The sequence below is a fragment of the Vitis riparia genome, chromosome 2 (genome assembly GCF_004353265.1).
Source record: "Vitis riparia cultivar Riparia Gloire de Montpellier isolate 1030 chromosome 2, EGFV_Vit.rip_1.0, whole genome shotgun sequence".
Classification (NCBI taxonomy): Eukaryota; Viridiplantae; Streptophyta; class Magnoliopsida; order Vitales; family Vitaceae; genus Vitis; species Vitis riparia.
Window position 1 is genome coordinate 12,027,788 of NC_048432.1, and position 20,775 is coordinate 12,048,562.

The 20,775-nt window shown below is 32.4% G+C and overlaps 2 protein-coding genes across 2 annotated transcripts; both read right to left on the minus strand.

Annotated features, from left to right (window-relative positions):
• Positions 1–297: 297 nt before the first annotated feature.
• On the minus strand, positions 298–7,935 carry LOC117905455 (ras-related protein RABH1b-like). Its single transcript, XM_034818373.1, has 6 exons — positions 7,592–7,935; positions 5,498–5,568; positions 3,081–3,169; positions 2,691–2,802; positions 979–1,069; positions 298–872 (listed from the first exon to the last, which is right to left on the minus strand). The coding sequence occupies exons 1-6, from the start codon at positions 7,706–7,708 to the stop codon at positions 726–728; spliced, it is 627 nt and encodes a 208-aa protein (XP_034674264.1). The 5' UTR covers positions 7,709–7,935; the 3' UTR covers positions 298–725.
• Positions 7,936–11,478: 3,543 nt separating this feature from the next.
• LOC117907104 lies at positions 11,479–12,371 on the minus strand. The gene is made up of 2 exons (XM_034820486.1): positions 12,014–12,371; positions 11,479–11,875 (listed from the first exon to the last, which is right to left on the minus strand). The coding sequence occupies exons 1-2, from the start codon at positions 12,162–12,164 to the stop codon at positions 11,673–11,675; spliced, it is 354 nt and encodes a 117-aa protein (XP_034676377.1). The 5' UTR covers positions 12,165–12,371; the 3' UTR covers positions 11,479–11,672.
• Between the last annotated feature and the right edge of the window lie 8,404 nt (positions 12,372–20,775).

Below are 20,775 nucleotides of genomic sequence, written 5' to 3' on the forward strand. Positions count from 1 at the left end.
TTGGTGCCCAGCATGAAAAAATAGTTTGTATCTTTTTAACACCTAGTTCCGGAAGGGAAAATATGCTTTATAAAATAGCTTAAGAACTACAATAACCAGAATCATTCATGACAACATAAAGTTTTCGACTAATTTTACTAGTAAAGGTGACGAACTGTATCATTTTAAGATCTAATGTTTGCATATTTAAATTAATTATAGTCTCTTCTCCAGAAAAAAAATAATTAATTAAAAAACTGAAGGTCCACAGTGCCGCGCAGGCAGGAACAACTTGCATATAAACATCTCATTTGAATCTAGAATCAAAGACTATACCTTAATACATTATCAAAAGGGAATTGAGTATCAACACAAAGCAGAAAGTAAATTTGTTCATCTGAAGATGAAAGAGAAATGAAAGAAATTACATTTTATCATACATCTCATAAAGTTTGTATGTCCCAGGGATTCGATAGAAAATGGTGCAGTAGCAGTTGAGACTTGTAATTGTTGGATCAGACAGAACCAGCCAAAAAAAGGGGAAAAAGGGAGAAACAACGACGTCCATCTAACCAAACACAATACAATCATATAGTGGTTTTTCTACACTTAGCTCTTATGCCACTTCTGTCTCAAAAGGAGTTCCTCGTACAAAATGGTAACAAAAGAAGCCAACAAAATGAAACCTTTACAGATCTGGGGTAAGATTGGGCATATAGATTGCAAGGCTTTGAGGCAACGTTGTGTCAACAATAGCATCCACGTGCCTGAGTTTGGGACTGTGATGCACTGCCACTTGACGACTTCAGATTCACATCAACCATGTCTTCTTGCTTTGCTGAAGAAAGTGTTTCCATTCCTGGTAAAGCTGCTGCAATTTTCCGAAACAGTGCCTGTACAAAAAAGGTTCATGTAACCAAAGAATTTCATGATCAAGATAATTACAACCTAGTGAGCATCCAATAATTAATCTATAGGATGTCTGGGGAGAGAGACTACCTTTATATTGAAGCCAGCTTTGGCACTTGTTTCAATGAACATGACGTTAAGTTCACGAGCTTTGGCTTCTCCTTCCTCTATTGAGACTTGCCTGTGGGTTCACCAACATGAAACAAAATATCTTAGTGAAAGAGGAAAAAAAAAAAAAAATACAAGGCAGAATAGAGTGAACGTCAAAACTTCTTGGCTTGGAAGAAAAGCAATGAGTACTTCACAATTGGAGATGAGCACGGAGAAGGACATATTGCTTGGACTTGATAATGGTAATTCACAGTTCAATAAAGACATATTTGAGTATCAAGGCATTCAAAGGGGATTACCTAAGTCGTGTCTGCCAGGCAGTGACAATTTTATGTGGGGGGCAACATAAAGAACAAGGCAATTCTGGGTTGTTAGATAGGCCCATAGCTTAAATGCAGAGGTCTTTGCTATTCCTCGAGATATTAAAGAGGTGAGGGCTTGGAATTGGAAGGCACCTGAAATGAGATTCTTCTCCTATTATTGGATGGGCATCTTCTAATCTCCAGGAATCTAAGAGGATTATTTATCAACACCTTAGGCACAGAGATGAAGTAGTTTCTGAGATCCTCCAATAAGGAATCTCACTTCCAAGTTCCAAGATAAGAGAGGAGTGTATAGGCTATAATCTTATATTACCCTCCTCATTTCTGGGTGCTAGGTCAGGTTTGAGTATTAATGCTCTCTCTTCTAAAAAGTTTGTTTCTTCTCTCTTTTCTTATGATGAAGGACTTCTGTCCTCCGTAGTAGATTATAGTAGTTTTCTATTTTACAAAGAGGGAAAAAGAAAAAAGTTAAGTGTTAGTACCACCAAGGTGGCAAAAAGCAAGAGTGGAAATGCAATAATGAAAAAAAGAAGAATATGGAAGCAGGTAGTTAAACTTCCATCCTTTACAACCAGACATGATGCTTGCCCTTAGGCCTGGCTCAAGCAGCAAGGGGTTGGGTTTGAGATGTGGAAAATTCCAAGTTCGAATTCCAACAGGGGCAAAAAGGAAAAAAAAATGCTAACTATTTCAATACACACACACACACGTGTACACATCTGTAGGAAGATATGGGACTCAGTTCTGAAACATGATTTTCTTCAGTAGGCCCCTAGAAATACAATGTTAGAAGGATCTATCCTTGAAAATGATAAGCATTCATGTTATAATTAAAACCTTATGCAATTTTATGCCCCATCACGTGCAACCTGGCAGAAGGGTAATTCCACGCCTCTTCTTCTGCCTTTAAACAGAATGAAGTTTGAATGTCCACAAAGTGAGGAAGCAACATGTTAAATAAATTCACTTCCTATTCTCATTCAATAGCAAGATTTTGCTGAAAAGTTGACTAGTCCTCAAAATAACTTTGTTATCATGGTCCAATTTGTTATCAAATGGTAACTCTGAATCTTTTCTGGATCTAGCAGACTATTTAGGTGGGTTTGAGGTGTTGTTGGCGTCTTAGGCACTCATTATAGACTTTCTGCATACATAGGGTGTGTCCCTCTGTGAGGTGCTTCTCAATAAAATCATCATTGACCATTCAAAAAAAAAATCTATAAAGTGCACACTAATTCTAGGCTCATCTACAGATTAGAAAAAGGTACTCAAACAAAGCCTCAATAAAACTTCAAGACAAAAATGAATAAAGGACTAAGACAATCATATAAATTAAATATTAGCCATCTTCTGTTAGCTAATCTTTACCTTTTCTCCACAAGGTCAGTCTTGTTTCCAACAAGGACGATAATAACATCACTGCCTCTCTCAGTGCGAACCTCTTCAATCCACTTTGAAGTGTTTAGGAAAGATTGCCGACCTTAATCAAAGATAATAAGACCAATCAGAAAATTTCATCGGTAATGGTAACACGATAATGAAACAATTAAATAAGAAAGTTCAAACGTTTTCATAAAGAGAAAAGCTTGGATATGGATCGGTCAGAATAATGATGATAGCATGTGACAACTTTTAAGTACACAACTTTTTCAAAGATAAACATGCCCATCAGGCAACAATTAGAATAATCATCTACAATGCAAAAACTATTCAAGAAGCCAAAAAAGAAAGATGGCAGAGAAATAAAGGATTTCATACTTGCAACATCATATACAATGACTGCAACAGATGAATCCCTAATGTAGCTCGGAATGAGACTCCTGAATCTTTCCTGTCCGGCTGTATCCCTACATAAGAGCAAAAATGAAATGTCAAAGAGAAATAATGACAACATGCTTGTTAGTAGCATAGGAATAAATTGTGCATCTAGGCTCGATCACACTCATCAATATCTAAAAAGTGAACTTCCCAGGTTCAGTTGGATCAAAAGTGCGATTCACCTAGGCAGCTAGGCTTCAGCTTTGACTCAAAAACCCCTCATGGGTTGAATTTTTATTTATCCTCACAAATAGGCATTCACTAATCCTACATCGAATTTTTTTTGGCAATTGAGTAATTGTACTTCAGTCCATTCCTTCTATATTTTGCAAATAAACATCCCCAGACGTGCAGCCTTTTAGAATTAAACCAAATCTAAGAGTTACTTGCTGCAAACCAGTTGAACTTCTCAATTAGTTTATAAGCTCTATTATCCTTGGTGTCAACCATCTATAAACTAAGAGATGAAAATTGAGAACAAATATTAAGGAAAATTGTTCCTCAAAGACTTGTTGACAAATGTCAGTAAAGAGAAGAAAACAACATTACCCCTTGAAAAGGTTAGAAGTGGGTCTCAAGCTAGAGTTACACATAAGAGGGATGCAAACTGCAAAGTTTAACTCAAGACCTCAAGGTGGCCAAGGTTCTAATAGCAGGAAGATCTAATTTTATCCTTAAGAAAGTGCATGTTAATTTATTTATCGGTGACATTCCTCACCAAGAAAGCTGAGATGAACCTCTGTTCTCAAAAAGTAACTACATTTTCACCCTTGGGAAGGATGGGTCATGTCCAGCAAAATGGAACTACAGCAATGACCTCAATGAAAGAATATATTAGCAACACTGGCCTCTATGAATTAACAACATTGGTCTCAGTGAAGGTTTAGCTATTAATCAGAAAAGAACCAATTTTGATGTATATCAAAAGAATGTTCAATAACACATGGTTTCTTGACCACATGATGGGGGAAAGCCTTTTAAAGTTTATTCAAGGAAGAAAGGGAAGACCTAAGTAAACTTTAAGTAGGATTAATATTAATTAGAATTGAATAGGGATTGGTATTTGTTGGAGTCTAATTAGGATTAGCTAGTTGAGTTATAATATAATTAGAATTTGAGTCATGATAGGCTATTAGAGTCCTAGTAGAATAGGTTATTAGAGTCCTAGTAGACTTTGGATTTCTTAGAGAAGCCTATAAATAGGCTAATCAATGTAAATCAAAGGAATGAATTTTGATGAATAATATTATATTTTCTTTCATTGCAAGGTTGCAACCTTCAATGGTGAGACTCCATTGATTTTCTTCTAGGTGAGACTCCTAGAAGGCCTTAGTGAGACTCTAAGGTTTTCCATCTTTTCTTCATTGTTTCTTCTTTCTCTCTATTTCTTATCTTATAATTTTCTCTACCATAAAGTTTATTCCTTGTTCCTCTCCTTACACCCTAAAAATAAAACCCTAGCCCACCTACCCTTGAGTGTAGGCAACCATCCTAGGGTTGTCCTACATCACCACAGTTTTCTTCCTCTTTGTAGCAGGATAAAATAAACAAATTACTCTTGTACACCCTTCAGGATGAAAATAACAGTGTACTGTTTAATGTAAGTATATCAAGGAAAGCAAAAAAGCATTGACTTCAATATGGAGCTAGCCAATTGTTGTAGCATTTTTTTTCCTCACTAGTTGATTTGGTGTAGCATTTCCTTCATTGTATCTTATATGGTTTACCTTTCATGTTAAACAAAGTTTATTTTCTTATAGAAAATAAAATTAAAAGCAGTCATCAAAGAATAAAGTCGGGCTATGAAAACTAAAATAAGAAATGTACTATTCAACAGTTTAAAGTCTAAGGAGTTGGTTCAATTAAGTCATCTGAAGTTAATACAGTTTCATATGGTTCTCTAATAAAACATAAGGATACTAGAAAAGCATGGCTGATCAAGCTAATTGAAATCCGCATGAAAAATAAACTAAGCATCAATTTATAGGAAAACCAAGCATAACCAATTAGAGATATCCAGAAGAGGGCACAAGAAGCAAGGTATAACAGTGGAAACAAATATCCACAGTGGAAAACAAGAAGCATAAACATTAAAGCATGATTTTATTGCATTAGCAGAATTGGCAGAGAGTGCACCAGGACATATATGATGTTAGTAATCCTCAATCGTAAGGAGATTATACCAGTTTTTGACTGTTGAGACTTCTACATGAGCATTATTTTACTTATAAGGGCCATGTTTGAAATTTAGATACATTAAAAAAAAAAAAAAAAAAAAAAAGAAGGGAAAAGAAACAAAAGTTCACCACACCCATCTGTAGATATTTGCAATAAATTATTAGTTGCTGGATCTTTACCACAACTGCAGACGAACTGTTCGATCTTCAAGATACATGGTCTTTGATAGGAAATCAATACCAATTGTAGCCTGATCATAAATTCAAGAAAAGGTATAAGTTAAATGACGCACAAACTAAACACCTGAGCTTAAATTCCAGACGCTAAATATTTTGTAAGGAGTGGCAGAGCAAGAAGTTTGATTCACTGGGGCACTCTTGATAATAATAATAACATTAAAGAAAAATTTTGCATTACTAATAAATATAAGATCTTAAAATTTATCCATGGTACCATTCAATCAAGTTATCATTGTTGTAGTTCTCATATTTGAATAATATAATTATCAATGTCGTTTGTCCTTTATTTTATTACTTATTAATTTTAAGAAATTCAATAATGTAATTAAAATTTTTTACTATTAAGTTTAATGAGTCGACTTCTAAAAAGGAGGGAGTCATCTATCTAGAAGAAATGGAGCTTCATAAGTATGTTAAGTGCTACCTATATGATATATACCATGCTATAAACTAACATGATTACAATATAATGTTAGATAAAGAAAGGTATTACACATGCAGAACAACTTAATTCAATAACAGACAGGAGACAGAACTGAGGTCCTAAGGACAATAAATGGAAGTTAAACAGAACTGAGAAGTTCTATATATATTAAAAACCTCGAGGGAGGTCAAACATAATTATCCCAACAGAAGCTGAACCTTTAGCTCAAAATAAGATATTTCTGAAATTTCAGCCAAACCTGGCCCATTTTTTCCTTTAACATCTGCCCCCTACTCCAGCCCCAATCCAGATGGAGATATCACAAATTTTTATTTCCAAAATTCAAACTGCAAGTCCAACTAATCGAATATCATCTTTGAAAAACAAACAAATACCTAGATGCATTAAGTCTTCTAGTGCTTTTGCACCTTTCGATTCAAATTTTGCTCAGGCTCCCTCAGCAAAAACCAAATCATCAATTTTCCTTCGTATTATCCCATCTTAAATTCTTTGCCCCCCTTCCCTCCTATTTCAGTGAAAGTTGTTCATCTTGAATCTACCACCAACAATTTTTACTTTCCTTTTGTATTATACTTCCATCTTTGATCAAAATAACCATCAATACCTTATTTTTCTAAAATTCTCCACCCTTCATTTCTTGATCAATTTTTGACATAGATCATGAAAACCATGGTTTGATATATACATTATGTATCACATTGTGATGAAATGTTTCTAAAAATTTCTAGTCAATTGAGATATCTGTATGACATACTCCAAAAATGATAAAAAAATAACATTAGCAAACAACTCAATTCAATGGAGTCCAACGGCATAAGTCACTGTATCTTCTTCAACATCCTAATCTATATTGTATTCATCATTAATTCACAAGCCACCCTTTTCTTCTCAAAGCCTCTACCATATTTTTCTTCATGTTTGCCTTCTTCTCTCTTATTGATTCATTTCCATTTCATTTATCACCAATTTCATCATCTTTGTTGGACATCACCAAATATTTCAACTGTGTAACATCCTTCCCTTGGTTGGCACAACCTCGGATCCTACACAAATCCACTCACTTTGAATCAGCAGTTTCTATCATCACTAATTACCATTCAACCATCCTAATATACTGATCTCATCTAAGCTAGTTATTTTTCCCATAATATCACCGTTGGACAACCACAATTACATCTTTCCTTTTACCCTTTCTAGTTTTCATCACATTTCTCTCTGTGGATTGTTAACAGCATAATAAAATTCAAATTACAACCCCACCCAGTAGATCTCCGTAGGGTTTCAAATTCCGAACCAAATCCACCCTAAAACATTGGTTAAATAAGTGGGAACCAAAGCCAACCCACTGGCTGCTCAAAACTGATGTCCTCAGCATCAATTTTCAAGATCACAGAACCCGAAAATCCAAGTACAGCCCGTTTGGTCGGTCAGAAACCGTACCAAACATTTGTCATCCTCACAAATCAAAATAATAAACTCGATCAAATATTTTCTCCATACAGCTTTCTCAGCAATCAAATAACACAAACCCAAACCTAAAAAGAAGCAGATCGCGGATCCGAAGACATAATCGCAAAGAATTGAATTACCTGATAGGTATTATCGAATTTGTCGTACATGAATCGAGTGATGATGCTGGTTTTCCCGACAGACTGATCCCCTAAGAAGACAAGCTTGTATTTGGCCAGAGCAGAAACTGGAGCCATTTGTAGGGATCACGATGGAACCAGAACCGGCCTGATTTCTTCAAATTACAGGGTATAGCTTAGTTTAATCCAGGATTAGGGTTAGGGTTTGGTTAGATTTGATTCGTATGGGAGAGAGATGGATCTGTTTGTTTTCGAATTATGAGTTGCGAGAGAGAGAAGGCTTTGAATTTTGAATCTTTAATGAAACGAAGAGAAGCCTGAGCTGTCAATGCCTTTCCACGTTTTGCCAGGTCGATGCCCACCTTGTATTTTTCAGCCTCACTCCTCCCCGGCCAAACGCCCTTTCCTACTAAAAATGGTAAAATCTTAAGAAAATAATTCCTATTTTTTGTTTTTAAAAACAAAAAAGTAGAACTACTTTCCACGTAAGATAAAAAATTCCGCAAAGACTTGCATTACAATATAATAAATTTTAAAAATAAATTAAAAAATTAAAGTATTAAATATTTTTTTTTACTATCTTAAATTTTAATTTTTTTAAAAAATAATTTTTAAGAATATAAATTAAATTTATATTTTTTTTATATAAGAGTTTCTACTTTTTATACTAATATTATTATTTTTAAAAATGAAATAATTTTATATTTGAACCATTGAATAATGTATAAATATATGAGATTAAAGTATATATATATATATATTGAATTGAGATATAAACAAAATAAAATCAAGATACGAACAAATGATATTGAAATACAATAGGATAAGACCAAATTATAAAGTGTTAAGACTTCATGTATGATATATGATATCAATAAATGAGATTCGGATACACAATGATGGAACTTGAGTTATACGCATGGTGTTACCTGATTGGTTGTGTCTTTTAGATAGATATTGTAAAGATATACTTTGATATTGTAGTAAGACCCAAACTAATTCTACATTTAAACAAAAATGAAATTTTTTATTATGTTGCTTCAATAATTTATATAAACTTTATACTTCTTGGATCCACAAGTTTTGTTTTTTCACTCTACCAATCGAAGAGTACTTTCCTAAATTATTATAATTGGGATGTTGGAATGATATGTTTTTACATTTGGAATTGAAAATAAATGAACCTCGATGAATACCCAATTTACTTATTTAGAATAATATATGCAGTTGTATACAAGGCAAATATTACATGACAATTGAATGGTTGTGCTTGTTTATTGTAGTGGTAGATTTAGCCTAATTTGAAGTAACAACTTTTGTTTTTAGTAATGTCTTTTGTATCTTCGATGTATAGATGTTGACTAATTTATGATAGGTTAGCGCTTAGTTTAACTCTAATTCACATGTCTTAATTTTTAAAATTTCTTAATGGAGAGTATCATAATATTCATTGTTAAGTCATTCCCTTATTTTCCCTTGATTATAGGATTGCAATTATTCTCTTATTTTCTCCTTTATTTCTTTATTTCCTCAATTTAATGGTTTTCATATAGCTTATGTGTGTGTCTATATATATATATATAAAGAACAAATGTTGATTCACTTTCTTTTGCCCTGATTTCCTCATCCTAGATTGCAACCTTCGACTCTATATTGTTTCCTTTAAGCAATATTGTTAATTGTGTCCCAATCTAATTGGATGTGGTTAATTTCCATTTCTAGCATAGTCAATTCATTCTTATTCTTATAACCAACAATTTTATCGCTATGTCAATGGATCTATTATCCAATCATCAACAATGATCAAGTCTATAGATGGCAAGAGAACTCTTAATTCGAACTTCTTATCATTACGTAAGACTAATCAATTTGTCCCGAGTTGCATAAATACAACATTCTCACAAAAACATTCTTGCACATGTTGTTAGGCATCAAGATTACACTATTTTGTCTCTCATGTTTGGGATAGCCTCCACCTTATGTTTCTAGGTAAAGTCAAGTTTGAACCCATTCATTAGCTCTGCATTGTCTAATAATTTCATTAAATTTGCCACCCCCACCATTCCTAGCATTGCCATTGCTAAAAGGTAATATTCAAACTATTCAAAAAATATATCATCCAACTCAAATTACCTTAATCGACTCGAGCATATTACTAATTCCTTTGTAACACTTCAACATCTAGTTTAAGATTAAAAAAAAAATAAAATCCTTTTTGGCTATGCTCTCAATGGTTTGGGACCAAAATAGGTCATTTTCGTCATAATAATAGAGAATTGTAAGCACACCCACATTCATTAAATTGAGATCTCGACTTTTTAGTCATGAGCAAAATTTAAAATGTTCTTCTTAGAATGCTTTGTCCATTATAGATATTATCCTTATCTCCACAAATAAATTCCATCAACCTGAACCATGACTAGGGAACTATAATAAACTTTCTAATAATCAATCTTAGCCCCAGAATCGTGGAGGAGGATAAAAATCTAAAGGCAAACCATACTTGGGAAAATGTTAGATTTGTCGACAACAAGGACATAGCGTTGTTAAATGCTATTATTGCTTTGAAAGAGATTATCATCTAAATGCAATGCAACAATCCTTTACTACCATGAATGTTTCAGAAACACCATCAATGGTTCAAGCATCAAACTCTAATCCTTCTTGTTATCTAGACAATAGAGCAACTAGCCATATGACAATGGTTGGAGGCCATCATCATTGTCTTATTTTGAGCTTCAACTGACTATAACCTTGCCTCGCCCTTCTTCCCTACGCCCACGGCCACCTTATTCTTAGTGATGACAATGGGTTATGTTGTATTTATGTCATTGGAATAAGGATTACTAAAATTTTGCTTGAACTATTATTTATTGAGATATGATATTCTTGGTGTCAACTCACTCACAACAATCTTAGCCCCATCATAGGTCTAATCGAGAGGTCCAATCACACTCTTCCATTCTTATTAATTTCATCTTCATATATTATTATTTCAAACATGCATTTTGGCCAAATCTATCACATGCTGAATCATCCAATCCAGATCCAATTTGCTCCAAGTCCTAATTAATATATTGAAGCAACATGAGCAAATCATGTAACAAATATTGGAGGGATATGCCCACCTCCATGAAAAGAAAGCCTCCCTATCCTAGAGTGATTTTTGGTTGTTTGACATGTTAGTACACCTATTATTCAATGTCTCATCTCCTTCTTTTGTATTATTGTCAACAAATGAAGAAAAACAAAAATAAAAATAAAACAAGCAAACTTACACCTACATTAACCTTCACATTCACATGTTTGCCCCTTATACCCTTTGAATTATAGACATATAATGGCTACCATTTATGAATTGTTCCTGGGAAACTATTGTTTCCAAGCGTAATATTCAATCTCTTTGGATATTTGCAGAGAGTGATGTTGGAAGGTGGAAAATTGAGTGGGCAGAGTATGATATATGACAGACAACAAAGTTGAACAAAAATGAAGATGGGTCATTTGTATTTCCCTGGAAGTATATTGTTTTGCTTCATTCTTTTTCAGGTTCTCCCTGCCCTGAAGTGGCTAGTGTTTAAGATACTAGACAGAGATATGCATATTTTTGGGATTTGACCATATTAATTGCTTCGGGTCTGTAGGTAGCTGAAAGTTCAGGGATGCAGAGCCCATTTCACTATTTCACAATTCTTTGCCAAAGCCTTCTCTTCTCCACCCAACAACATTGGAAGTAGTCTCTCTAGATCTTCATATAGATTGACATCTGATTGTGGTTATATCTAGCAGTTCTTTGAAGTTTGAACCATATGTATAAAAATAACAAACAGGAAGAACAATGGGAAAATTTGAGCGTGGACAGCTACCTAAACACACATTAGCCAGGGAATGCCCAAGTAAAATTTATTTATTTATTTATTTATTTTGTCTACAGTGACTGAATATGAATACTGGGAATTGACTCTTCTGTTGCTAAAAATTGCTGCAGCATAAGACATGGTGATTGGGTAAATGCTACCCAGAATAGGTTAAGACATGGTGAGAGGCCTGGGGCTATGAAGATTTTCTTGCATTGTATGGACTAGGAAATTGGGGAGTCCATAGAACCGATTGATCGAGTAAATCCCACCCAAAATAGCAGCCTAGAGGTGGTACATGGCGCAGAATGCAGTGGCGCCGAGAATCTGAACTGCAGAAACTTGGAAATTAAGAAATGGAGAGATTTAGTCGTGAAGGTGATGAAGCCATTGCGGATGTTTCTTGCCATGTTCCCATGTAGTTGTACTGCAAATTTGCATTCAGAGAGTGTATCAGTACAAGCCACTAATATTATATGACAAAAAATGTGGGTTATGGCAGTAATTAACATTATTTAGAATGAAGACAAAGTTGATAGCAACCAAGCTCCCTGCTGACACTTACTGAATGTGTCTCTCATTTCTCCCTCCAAAGCTCCTGAAAACCCACACAAGCATAAGCCTACAATCACACCCACAAACAGCACTAGAAAAGCATAGAAGCACATTGCCTTGAGCTCCATCCTGAATGGCTTCTGGCACTCTTTTTGTTCCATCTTTTCCTTCTCTCTCTGGCTTTCCAAACAGGTATGATGAAAAGCCCCTACACACTCCTATTTGTAGGTCCTGAGAATTAGATATCAAACTCCCAGTCAACTCCACGAGTCTTGCTCCACACCCCTATCCAGCTGCGTCTTTGAATTCTCTCAAAATTTTCCCTTACCAGGACCAGTTCCACACCGTATTAGCGGTATGGTCTTGTGGGTATTGGAAATTATGTGATGGGAACATACCTGAGTAATAAACCAAACATGCCCCCACATGAAGTAGGTCTGAGATCCTACAGTTGAGATTGTTGGCATTTATTGAGGAGATGGAGAATGAAATTGGTCGAAGTCTCTTCAGTCTTGACGTGTGGAAGAAGGCGGATCAATAATAATCAACCAGCGTTGGAGAACAATTCAACACGCTTTATAAACGATGGAAAGGGTAGAATTATCAAGCCTTGCTCGTCGATTAAACTTAATTTAATCCCATATTTCATCTATTACCATTATTTTAATGCTTTCATGTTCCTAATATATGGGATTTTGAAAAATATATATATATATATATATATATATATATATATATATATACAAAAAATTTTAAAAATATTTATTAAAATATAAAACTTTTAAAATTACGATATTTTTAAAAATGCAATTAAAAATTATCTTTTGAAAAGATAATTTCGATTGAATTTTGTAATTATCTTTTGAACTCTTAGATTTGAAAACATTTTTTACAATTGGTGTATTTTTTTCTTTCAAAAATCCCCTATCATACCTTGCCTAATTGTTATTGTGACTCTTTTCTGGCAAAGGTTGATTTGGTCTCCCACGTTAAATAGAATCTTTAAAAGTTAAATGGATGCATTTATAAAGGGAGTCTACGTTGGAGTTATTTTGTGGATTTTAATAATGAGATAAGATATTTTATAATAGATGAAATTACTTTTTGAATGAATAAAAGTATATTTTATAATAAACCAAATTAATTTTTGAATTAATGATTTTTTTTATTACAACCTTACAAAACTTTGAGATTTGATGATTTTTCATACTCATCAATTGAATATTGAAAAATCTTAGAAATTTAAGATTCATTTACTCAGATTCAAAATGACATCATAAATTGAAATACTTGTGTGAAATGAAGGTTTAGTTAATCTCGATTTTGATGATAAAAAAATAACGTTTGGAACTAATTATTATATTTTAAGTGTGATTAGACAAGAAGATTTCCAAAGCGGCAATCATAAAGAAAAAATCAAGCCAAAGGAAAATCAATAAGAAGAAGAAGACCTCAAAGAGAAATGTTTTTCAAGACCTAAACTTCATAAGATCTCTTTATAAGGTTATTGGTGTACTAAGTTTTTCATGCATTACATTATTTATATATGCATCAAAATTATCTAAGAGTTATTTTGTTTTAAATAATTTAAAATTAGATTATTTCAAGTTTTCAAATAAAACCTTGTTTCAAATGCTTTCCAAACTTGTTTAAAAAGTTTTAAGTTGAAAAATATGGTTGTTGAGTAAAAAATGGTTCAATCGATTGAACTAGATAAGGAACTGTGAAACCAAGGTTTGGTTAATCTTGATTTTGATGATAACAAAACAAGGTTTAAAACTAATGATTATATTTCAAGTGTGATTGCCAAAGACAAATCAAGTTAAGGAGAAATCATGAAGAAGAATATCACCTCAAAGAGAAGTGTTTTTCAAGACCCAAGCTTCATGAGATCTATTTGTAAGGTTGTTGGTGCACTAGGATTTTCAAGCATTACATTCTTTACTTATGCACCAAAATCATCCAAGAGTTATTTTGTTTTAAATATTTAAGAATTTGATGATTTCATGTTTTCAACTAAAACCTTGTGTTAAATGTCTTTCAAACTTGTTTTAAAAGATTTTAAGTTGTAAAAGTTGGTTGTTGAGCCAAAAAAACTGCTCAACCGGTTGAATCGGGTGAGGAACCGGTCGACCGCAAGCTCAACCGGTCGAGGTTTGGGTCAACCCCCAGCTCAATCGGTCAAGGTCCAGGTCGACCCACAACTCAACCGGTCGAAGCTCGGGTAGACCCCAAGCTCAACCAATCGAGGGTGCAACAAACTTTCTCTTTCTTCCAGAACGGTTGTTCAACCCGTCAAGGTTGAACCTCAACCGGTCGAGGTCCAACGGTCACCTGCCAAGCATTAAATGCTAACGACTAGTCAACCTGTCGACCCCTAGCTCGACCGGTCGAACCTCCAAACGGCTAGTTTGGTTTTTCTCTTCTATAAAAAAGCTTCAATCTTTATTGTTTAAAGAGCTTAACCTTCCCAAACCTTTCTTGAATATATTTGAGCCTTGGAAGAGTGTTTTTGAGTGTACCATTATTCTAAAACTTGCATATCTTTAGTGCACCTTTCAATCCTAGTTTTCTTGTATTATTTGAGCTTAAAGTTCTTGTGTTAGGATTTTTGTGAGATCATTTATTTGTAAACCTCTGAGATGAAGTTTTTCAAGAGTGTGGTATCTCTTGAGAAGTGTAAAGAGTGCTTGGAGCCAAAAGTCTGAGAGGGTGAATTGGAACCATAATCCAATTGTATTGCTTGAAGGCTTGGTTTGGAAGCCTTGAATTAGTGGAACCTCAAGCTTAGGATTGAAGCTAGAGGAGAGTGGATGTAGGTCGGGTTGCGCCGAACCACTATAAACTCTTATGTTTGCTTTCTTTCTTCCCTACTCTTTAATTTATATGCAATTGTCTTTATATTGCTTATTATATACTTGCATATAATTGTCTCTTACATTTACATAGTTTAAATTTGCAAAAAGAGACCATCACCCTATTCACTCCCCTTCTAGGGTGATTACCATAGGTTGGATTAGCCTAATTTTCCTAACAGGAGCCGATCGATCTTCTCAACTTAATTGGTCGAGGAATGCAAAAACATTCTCTCTTTTCTTGAATGTTTGTTCAACCAGTCGAGGGGTGGTCGAGGTCTAATGGTCACCTATCATGCATTAAATACTAACAACTAGTGAACCGGTCGAACTGGAGCTCGACCGAACGAACCCTCAATGGCTAGTTTGATTTTTTTTCTCTATAAAAATGCTACAATCTTCATTGCTTTGAGAGCGTAACCTTCCTAAACATTTCTTGAATATATTTGAGTCTTATGAGAGTGTTTTTTAGTGCACCTTATTCTAAAACTTACATATCATTAGTGCACCATTCAATCATAGTTTTTCTTGTACATTTGAATCTAAAGTTTTGTACTAGGATTTTGTGAGAATATCTTTTATTCTTATTTGTAAATATTTGAAAGGAAAATTTTAAGTGTGATGTATCACTTAGGGATTCTCAAGTGTAGGGTATCACTTGAGGAGTTGTTCAAAAGTGAGATATCTCAAGGTTGTAAAGGGTGCTTTGAGCCAAAAGTCCAAGAGGGTTGATTGGAACCACAATCCAATTGCATTGTTTGAAGGTTTGGGTTAGAAACCTTGAATAAGTGAAACCTCAAGTTTTGGATTGAAATTAGAAGAGAGTGAACGTAGGTCGGGTTGTGCTGAACCATTATAAAAATTTCATATTTGCATTCTCTCTTTCCTATTCTTTTACTTTACATGCAATTGTTTTCATATTATTTTATTATATATTTGTATATAATTGTCTCTTTCATTCACACAATTTAAATTTGCAAAAAGAGACCATCACCCTATCACCCTTATAGGGTGATTACCTTATGTTGGATTAGTCAATTTTTCTGATAACTTGTAATAAATAATTATTTTACCTAATTTTACTTAAAGTGCGATAGACATGACTATAAATTTTATTGTGAAAAACCATGACAAAAAAATAATAATAGCGAGAAATGAATAAGAAAATAAAAATAAAAATAAAAATACACAAAATACACAATGATTTACTACATAAAGTTTCAATTACACACACAAAAAAAAAGTCTCACTTTTTCATCAAAACCTCTTTCTATATGTTTTTCCTAATTATATAAGAACATTCTAAAGTTTCAATTACACAAAAAAAAAGTCTCATTTTTTATTTATCAAAACCTCTTTCTATATTTTTTTCTAATTATATAGGAACATTCTATAAAAAAAATAAAAATTAATTGTATAATGTTCAAAAATGTCCATTCCTAAAAGAAAATTTCATAACAGGATGTTTCCTTTATAATAATGGGAAATTCCCTTACAAAAATATTTTCTACCAAACCATAACTTTCCAATTTACTCAAAAATAGAATCTAAGGTATTTTCCAACAATTTTCAATAAAATATTTTCATTTTTTTTTTGTTATATTTGATTCTTGAAAAGTATTGGAAAATGATTTTCTCGGGGTTGTATTATTAAAAATATCAAAATAAAATAAAATATAATCAAAATTATTTTTAAATTATTTAGTGTTTATATTAAAAAATTAAAATAAGTAAAATGAGTTTGAAATTACATATAAAAATAATTTATAGACTTTGAATCTATTTTTTATTTTCCATCATTTTTTCTTTCCTTTATATTGTTCCTCACATTTTCCGAGAACCATATTACCTTGATATTTGTAAACTCTTCTATATTACAATATGATCAAGATTTAAATTTGTGAATAAAACATTATTAACTTTATAAAGTTACATATGAGATATCATTTTGTGAAGAATTTACTTATAAGGTAGCCATTGCTTTGGTTATCAACATCAACATCATTTTGTAGGTCTCTCAAATCTTGGTTGCCATTACCATCTACTCTTCTCGAACCACAATTGGTTTTCAGATAAAATGATCAAAACCCGATTTAAGAAATGACATATGATGACAAATTGCACTAAGCTTTAAGCTCCATTGCTCGATTATTTTCTTTTTCATATTTATGTTGTCATTATTGTTGGAGAAATTTTGCTTTGTTTAAGATACTAACTGCCAAGAATTATTATTTCTTATTTCTTCGGAGTTGAGATATGGATGTAGATTTTGGGAATTTAACAATATTGCTTCTGTTTTGTGTGGAAGGTTATTCAACAGAGTCCACTGTAAACTCCTTTGAGATATTGACCTTTCATCATCACCATCATCATCACTTCAATAATTTTATTGAGGGGCCATCTTTACTATAAAGATTTCTTTACCAAGAAAGAAAACAACTAACAGTGTGGGAATGGGCTCTCTGTTGTTCTGCAATCATTGAAAATTTCCCAAAATAGCTCATGCTGATTGCCTGGGCTATGAAATTTCTCTGGAAATTGGATTACTAAATTGGCGAGTCCAAAAAAGTGATTGATCGGGTAAAGCCCACCCAAAATTGCAACTTAGACACTATAGATGCAGAGTGTAGAGGCCTTGAGAATCTGAACTGCATACACTTGGAAATGAAAAAACTGAGAGATTTCACCCCTGAAGTAATAAAACCATAGCGAATGCTTCTTCCGATATTTCCAGGTAGTTGTACTGCACATTCACAGTTGAAATTCATGTATTGTTATGGTAAATTAATGACAGCCAAGCTCCTCACTGGTATTGAAACTATGGAGAACAAAGACAATATGCACTTTACCTAATGCCCCCCAAAATGGGTCTTTCTTTTCTCCCTCCAGGCCTCCGGGAAACCCATACAAGGATAGGCCAACAATGGCACTCACAAACAGCCCTGGAAGGGCATTCAGACATAAAGCCTTGCACCCCATTCTGAGTAACTTCTTGGCTTTTGGTTCTGTTTCTGACTTTCCTACCTGTTTTCTCCATGTCACCTTCTACAATTTATAGGCCCCAAGGCATAGATTTCAAATGACTTTCTACTCTTTCCATTCAATTGTTTTTTGAGTCTTGGAGACGTAAAGCGTGTGGAGCAAGGTGGAAGAAGAGTTTATGAACTTAGGTTTTGGGTTGGAGATTGTCAAGGTGCCTTGTCAAGCCTTCCTCATCAATCCAACTTAATTTATTGAACATGCTTTTTATATTTCTATTTTTCTTTGTCAATTCTTAATGTCGGTCATGTTTGAATTAGTTTTTTGAAAAGAAAATAACAATGTTTGACTTTTTTTAACATAACCCAAGATAGATTGAATAAGCTCCTAAAAGGATGGTTATTTAATTATTAGCTATTGATAAATTAATAAATAATTTATTAATTTATCAATAAATAAATATTTATTTATTTAGAGATTATTAATGAGTTATTTAAAAAAAGTAGAGATATTTTCTATGTTGAAAAAATGATAGTGTTTTAGGCCTGTTTGATTGCTGTTTTTGAAAATTGTTTTGGAAAATAGTTTTTGAGAACAGTTTTTAAAAATAGTTTTTTTGTTTTCAAAAAAAAAAATTGTATTTGGGAATTGAATTCTAAAAAACAGTTTTTGTTCTAAAAAAAAAAAAACATGTTTGGTTGAGTTAATTAAAAAGTTTTTTATAATAAAAAAAAAACATGTTTGAAAGTTTTTTTTTTTAATTAATAAAGTGTTTTCCTCCATTAATTTGATATTATAAATATATAAATAATTTTCATATGCATAATTAATTTAAATTATAAAAAAAATATTTCTTTTTGAAATTTTTACACCAGTTATAATTTTCTTAAATAAATGATGACTTTGTAACCATGTGTAAGTATATTAATTTCAATAATTTAAGGAAGAATAAAGAACTTGCGAGTGGGGGTTAGTGGTTGAGTGAAACTCACCTTTGTAGAAACACAAAAAGCAGTTAAGAAAAAAAAAACACGAAAAACAATCTATTATTTAAATAATGAAAAAAAAAATGAAAACATCTTTTTATTATTTTCAAAAAAGTGATTTTGAAGAACACAGAAAACACAAAAAACAAAAACACACCTCCTTCCCCAAACAAGTTTTTTGTGTTTTTTGTTTTCAAGAATATTAATTAGTTTTTGAAAACATGAACCAGCTCTTAGTCTTTCGATGGTAAATAAAAATTTTAAAACATTTTGAATGGTTATTTTCTCAAAACTAGAGCCCAAAGAATGAAGGTGAGAGTCTAAGAGGGAAAGGATATGGGTTTGGCCGTTGATCTGCACGGTATGAGTTGGGTTGTGAGGTTGGGCTGGGGCGGATTGTTGCTCGATTTTAGGTTGGGCTTTGTTGAAGGGTTTGGTTTCAACTTTGAACCGGTGATTATGGGCCCAATTATTTGCGGGTTTTTCTTTAGGGCCAGGAAACGACCCAGATGAGGCAATCCCGTTTCTTGTACCCGTCTAGAGAAAATAATTTAAAGAATATATCAAACCCTCTTGAAAAATTTAGCAAATATGCATGAAAATCCAATGTTTTCAAAATTGGACCGATTAGTGAATCAAACATGTTCATTGGTCATGGTTCAATCGTGATGGAAGTATGATATCACAAATTTAAAATGTGAAGACATCGGCTCAAAAGATGAAGTTGATGAACTAATTAAAATTTTTAAGGAAACTCAGAGGATTTAAATAAAGGCTTATAATCATTTTTAATGAAAGTTTACTTAATGATTATGTTTGGTTCTTCAAAAATAGGATGAAAAGAAGATAAAAAGGAAAAATAGAAGAAAGTAATAGTGAAAGAAAATAAAATAAAATAAGATTAATAAATTACTTCTATATCTCATTTCAAATTCACTTATTTTAACCATTCTATATAAAGTTTAAATAATTGTAAAATTCATAAGTTACTAATTAATTTTAATTATATTTAATTTAATTTTTTATTTTTCATAGTTTAAACAAATATAAGAAAAAAAAATTTAATATATTTTTTTGTTAGTAGTTTTTGAAAACCGAACATAACCAGTATGCTTTGATTTTGGATAACTTCTTTCACTCTTTTGACTTATCTCTTTAAGTCTTAAGAAACATATTAGTATAATTATTTCATTCCATAATTTTTTAAATGTACGTAGCACTAGCAATTCCTTTATCATTAGCCTTAGGTGATGTTTGTTTTTTTGTTGAATCGAAAAAAATCAATATATTTGATTTTTTTCTATTCAGTTAAAAATAACATGTTAATATTAACCAACATAATTAAACCAAATATCTGGATAACAAGTTCACTTTAATTATGTTGGTTAATATCAATATATTACTTTTAACTAAATAGAAAAAGTCAAAAAGTTAAATATTTTGACTTTTTTTATTTAATCAAAAAAACAAATATCACCTTAGTCTTAAAAGGTGATGCTCTTATTATTAACATTTTTTACTTTTGAAGGGTGAATGGATTCTATAATGATATTATCATCGGTCTTGTATTTTTAAAATTTTTTTTAAGTTATTGTTGATATCCTTGAATGTATAACTAAGAAATTCATTTTCCTTAACGCTATATTTCGTTCCAAAAAATTTGAGGGAAAATGTAAGGGAAAAAATGGAAAGAAAAAGTATGAACAAAGAAAAAATGAAGAAAAAATAAATAAATTTAAAGTCAATAAATTATATTTATATGTTTCTTAAAACTCATATAACTTATTTTTCTCTATTATATTTATTCTAAACATTTGTGGAACATTACTTAAATACCATAATCTTTGTTATGCCTTTCTACCTATTTACCATCCAAAAGTCTTATAATTTGATCATCTTGTTTTAGATTAATGTGATGTTTGTTTTTTTAACTTTTCATTGAAAGCAACTTG

Bases quoted from the DNA above. Each gene is read 5' to 3' on its own strand.
- LOC117907104 (XM_034820486.1), bottom strand. From the start codon at position 12,164: ATGGAACAAAAAGAGTGCCAGAAGCCATTCAGGATGGAGCTCAAGGCA. The intron at 11,876-12,013 runs GTAAGTGTCAGC...GCAAATTTGCAG, and splicing joins AGAAATGAGAGACACATTCA to TACAACTACATGGGAACATG.
- LOC117905455 (XM_034818373.1), bottom strand. From the start codon at position 7,708: ATGGCTCCAGTTTCTGCTCTGGCCAAATACAAGCTTGTCTTCTTAGGG. The intron at 3,170-5,497 runs GTAAAGATCCAG...GCTCTTATGTAG, and splicing joins ACAGTTCGTCTGCAGTTGTG to GGATACAGCCGGACAGGAAA. The intron at 873-978 runs GTAGTCTCTCTC...TTTTTTGTACAG, and splicing joins AAGCTGGCTTCAATATAAAG to GCACTGTTTCGGAAAATTGC.